We start from the raw sequence: 5,381 nt of genomic DNA, 5'->3' as shown, positions 1-5,381 counted from the left end.
GTGCTGTCGGTGCTACTCGCCTTCCAGGATGGGGACCGCGTGATCCTCACTGTGCCTGGTTGGAGACACTACAAGATATGGCTGCCAACCGATTTAATGGGCGTTCCTGTTGTCAGTTTTTATCCAGATTGCCTGAGTGAATGTCTGGAGGTGTAGGCACCTCGGAATGATTGTGTTAACTAGCACTAANTACACCACCCCATCCATATGCGCTGCATCAGTTGGTGATACTGCACCTCTGAAGAGGGTTTTTTTTCAGCCGATTGTGTTGCAATATGAGCTAGTATCATCAAGCTTATATGCTAACAGTGGTGGAATTTATTTTGACCAAAACATCTAGGTATTCCATGCGGGCTCCATTAAAACTATTGTAGCAACCGATGAGGCATAGTGCAAACAAACAACTGTTTACTTAGTTGATGAACACTATTCAAAAACCTTGGAATTCAGTCGCATGTGGCATTTCGACCTTAGGTTCGGTTCTATTGGCATTTTGGGTGTTAAAATTGATAGATTGGTTATCTAATCCATGGGAAAATAAGCTTCGGATTCGGAGAAGAAACTTATTGAGTCAAAAACGGGGAAGTGGCGAGCACTAACAAGAATCCATGGCATTAGTTGGACGCTTTCACCAATATTACACGACAGAAAACCATAGATGTAGCTTTAAATTGGCTTGGATATCATGTGTGGCTCTCATTGGACCTATTGCAAACATTATTCTCAGTTTGACTGAATTAGCTTATTCTTCAAAGTCCTGACGAGAGGGAGTATTGTACCTCAGATATATATTTTCGGAACAATTGTTTTTACTAGCAGTAATCTTGCTTTCAAAACTATCGACTTTTCTTGTCGCGATAGTGTCTTCTTACAATATTTTTTAGTTCGAACTCCATCTCTTCATGCAGCTCTGTGATATCATCCGAGTTGTTCATCCACCTGCTTCACTTCGGTTGAAGAATTCCCAGCTAATCTTGAACTAAAGTTCAGTAGAGTTACTACCACTGCTTTGATTTCCCTAAAATGCTGTGGAAAGTCGTTTTGAGGTGATGCATGCAATCCTCTTGTTTGCCGATGTTCCACTCAGTGTCACACGTTACGTGTGACCCCTTTTGATGTGGTTTGATTTAGTCCTACGTCCTATTGCTTACAGTATTTCGCCCCTGGTGAATGAAACGGTCGAAACAGGAGCGGGAACTTACCGACGAGGAACGAAATTTAGTCGTCGCTGTGCGCCACTGCTCTGGAGAACTTAACGATATATTGCAGGGATGCCGTCGCAAGGCACAGTCGAATGCTCAACTTTTTGCACAAAGTGGAATTTCAATTATGTTTCGTGGACTCGAGTCGTACGCCGACATGTATGAGAAACTTCAAGTCAAATCACGTGAGGGCTTGGACCGGTTGTTTACTAAATTCGCGGATTGCGAGGAAGTCCAAGATGCTCAAGATGCTATTGAAGAGACCGAAGGAAACTGGAACGATTTTTTAGAAAATTTAAACCGCGAAGTTTCACGGGAGCTCAACGGAGAATTGCCATCCAATTCGGAGGCCAAATCCTCTTCAGATTTGCGATATTTCATTACTTCTGAATACCCATTGACAGATTTACAGACCAACAAGGAAGTCACTTTAGGCGATTATGTGGGACAGTATACTTGCGTGTTTGTCACATTCCAGCCATCATATTGGCCTGATACATGTGTGCGTTGGCGTCATTCTGAGATTATGAAAGTGAAAGTGAGTGATTCACGTGTTTACAGATTTTTCAACCATTATGGCATCCTCACCAAAACCACTTGGCTTGCGCTAAGCGCTGTGGCTCGCACCTACTAGCAGACCTGTTTCCAACATATCTGCTTTTTTGGAATCCATAAATATAATCTTATTATCGTTTGAATTCGATAGAACCAACACCCTTAGGCCCCCGTGAAATTGCTCCAAGCAGACCGATTTTCATACATACTTTTGTTTTTTTACGGCTTGTTCAAAAAAGGCTTTGAAAATCCGCATGAAGCCAACAACAGACAACTGCCCTTACTGAGGAACAAGTATGAACTCTTCCTGCTAGACCAATATGGTCATCTGCTCGAATGGATCTTTCGTAGTAGAAACGAATATATGCTCAGATTTCTTGTCATAATTTACTGCAAGAGTGGTGTATTCATCGCTTCTTGGCGCTACATCAGTTCCAAACTTTTAATATCCGGTTTTAAAAGCCCATGTCAGCTTGCCAAACATTTGAAGTGACCTGGATAGGTGCAAACTCGAAAACCATTTTTACTGGCTCATTTTTGATTCCCTTTTTGACAGGCGGATTTGTCTCTGTTCAATATGGGCTTCGTTGTGGTAACTTGGGGACCGGTGGAAGAAGTTCGCACATGGTCAAAACAGCTCTCGCGAGCCACTAAATGGCCTGTCTTGTGGGATAAAACGAATAAGCTGTGTTCACGATTCGGATTTCGCTCGGGCCTGCATAACGTATGTCTCCGCTTTCCCGATTTTGCTGCAATCATACTTAAGCAGTAGTGAAAGTTTAGCATCAGTGCTGTTCAAATAAGAGTTATGAATTAGCTACATATCATGCGACTAACTAGAAAGAAGCTGTGTTACTTTTTTGGTCATATAGTTTGGTCACCCTCAGAGTCAACAGTAGAACACCGGCTTTTAGCACCATAGCTTTGCTTTGCTTTACCCCCCCTTCGTCTTTGGAACGCCTAGTGGTATCCCGGACCCACATACTTCCGGTTACATGCGAACTCCTGTGGGCGCGTACAAGTATACGGCAAGCTTTCGCCTGAGTTCACCGCGTCCAGCGATGTAAGACAAGACTGTCTTCTCCTACCTTCCCTCTTCAAACTTGTCACTGATGTGGTGCTTGAAATTTTTCTGCCTGCCTCTGAAAACTCGGGAGTCGAAATCCTCCTGAGGCGTTCGCTCACGGACATTGAGTATGCAGATGATATTGCTCTCCTTGATTCAGATCCTTCAAAACTGCTGACCATTTTAAATAACCTAAATAACTGCCGCACAGTTTAGTGGGCGCTTCACACCTGCAAAGTGCTGCTACAAGACTAGGTGGGATCAAACCCACACCGTATGCTTGCAGGTTAGCCAGTCAACGTGGTAGATAAGTTTGTTTACCTGGGTATAAGTTCCAGTGGACTGGCTAGAGATGAGATTATTTCTCGAGTCGGAAAGGCTCGGACAATGTTTGCCACCCTCTGACACCTATTGCGTCGACGTGAGGTGAGTTTATCTGTCAATCGCAGAGCTTACACTGCGATGGTGCGATCCATAATGCTTTGTGGATCAGAGACGTAACATGTGAGATCTTTTATTCGGGGAATGTTCTGTATATGGTGGGTTTAAAAGTGTTACTCCAGCTCCCGTCTTTTACCATATTCTTATCGGAAGCTATGATAGGTACATTCGTTCATACGTCCAATAAACATGGCCCCTTTCCAATAAGGACTGTTCCCAAAAAGACCACTCCGGTTTTTCCTTATGAGTGGCCTTGAATGTATGCGAGATGACAAGTTAATGTACGCAACGTCAATAGGTGGGCCGTGTACACTGGTTTCCGTGGACTAAAAATATCTGGGATATCCACTGTGGTATGGAAGTGAGCTACGCAAACTTGATACGCCATAACTTTTGTGAAACTGATTTTGCGCTCTGTTGATTATGCACAACTGTTCCCATACTATCCACAAGTTACATTCTCGCAGAATTCGGAAATCTCGCAAGAATTTAGGAGCTCATGTGGTGCGAAACATCGGTGTTGAGCACGCATACATGAAGATCACAAGGCGACTAGTCACTGATATGATATAGAGATACCGGACTACCAAATTCAATAAGTCATCTTTTGTGCAATGTTTTGTTGCATTTATGTCGCGCTTACACGGTATCTTGAGTAAATGATACTTGAAGGAAGTAGTCAACATGTTGATTCATTATCTAATTTCTACGGCTGATATCTCTGTGGGACTTGGAGTTCATTTAATCTCTCTTCCAGGCGTGGGCAGCAGAAAACCTCGACTTTCTTGGTTGTCAACGCGCGATGCACAACCGGCCAGTGAGTCTGTTGCCGACTGATTTCGATTGGTTGGGGTGGCGTCAAATAGGCGGAGAGGCTGTGATTGCTCGACCAGTCATATGGGATGCCACAGTCGTTCAATCCCGGGTGATCAAGGCCGCGTCACAGTTACGACTGGCCTCTCGGAAACGGGGCCGGGACTCTGAGGATGCTGACAAAGATGACGTGGGAGACACTTCAGGCGATGTAGAAGATTTGGAAATGCGAGCCAGACGTGATAAGTTAGCCGTGAGTGCTGGTGAGACGAAGGTGTGCCTCCTCCATCAAAGCAACTATTCAGCAGATCTGACACCGTCTGGGGCAATCTATCAAGCTGCACTAACTTGTTTTGCACAGGCGAACAACACCACCGAAAGCATGGTAATGGATAGAATTCGTCAAAATCGTCGCTTCGCAACGCCACCAGAGTCCGCTCGGTTGCAGTATGAGGCATCTACAGGTCTGTATTACGACCCAGAAACGGCACTCTACTATGATGCTGCACGAGGATACTTTTACGACGGTACTAACCAAACCTATTATTATTGGTCACAATCGGAACACCGATATATCCCCGCAAACACCCTAATCCAAGCTGAAATGGTTGCAGCCCAAGCCGCACAAGCGGCAGCTGCCCAAGCAGCCGTCAATCGCGCTGCTGCTGAACGGGAAGCTGCCAGGAAAGCGGCACTTAATGTGGCTGCACAACTGGCAGAAATTCGAGCCAGTAAAGACGATTACGCGGCCTATGTTTATGCAACATGTGTTCTTCCCCAACAGAGTATTGCTGTTCCCGATGGATACAGCGCTGTCGGTTCGAAGAATGCTCTCAGTTCCGTCTACCGAAATACTTCCGCCGCAGCTAGCAACATTGAGACCTCATTGAAAGTATGGGATGCGAAACAACCGGAACCCCTTGTCCCATATGCTGACGATACTGTAGCACCGGAGCCCACACGTTATTCCAACACACCACCGCCACCGGGGCTTTGACTTTCACTTCTCCCGATGTACATATTGACTCCTCCCTGACGATAATTACTACACATTATTCCACATGTCACTGGTTCTCACTCATCCTAAAGGTGCAATTCAAAACAAATTAGGAACAGCAACATTTAACAGACTATATAGAGGTTGAACTCCAATCACGTGTGGTGACTGTGCTTCCATCCTGTATTACAGAAACGTTCTCCGTGGCAGAACACCATCGGAATTGTTTAACTCGTATTCGTGCGGAGTTGGTGTACAAAAATGGCTGTACAGTAAAACAGCGAAATGCTTACAGGATGAATTCGCT

General features: G+C 44.9%; 1 protein-coding gene across 1 annotated transcript; it reads left to right on the top strand.

Annotated features, from left to right (window-relative positions):
- Positions 1 to 1,132: 1,132 nt before the first annotated feature.
- Positions 1,133 to 5,108, top strand: T265_10152 (hypothetical protein; the record flags this gene model as incomplete). Its single annotated transcript, XM_009176440.1, has 3 exons — positions 1,133 to 1,740; positions 2,314 to 2,481; positions 4,022 to 5,108. 3 exons carry the CDS (start codon positions 1,171 to 1,173, stop codon positions 5,072 to 5,074), a joined length of 1,791 nt encoding a protein of 596 aa, XP_009174704.1.
- Positions 5,109 to 5,381: the final 273 nt, after the last annotated feature.

This window comes from Opisthorchis viverrini, assembly GCF_000715545.1.
Source record: "Opisthorchis viverrini unplaced genomic scaffold opera_v5_338, whole genome shotgun sequence".
NCBI lineage: Eukaryota > Metazoa > Platyhelminthes > Trematoda > Opisthorchiida > Opisthorchiidae > Opisthorchis > Opisthorchis viverrini.
This window is presented reverse-complemented; position numbering and strand designations above follow the sequence as displayed.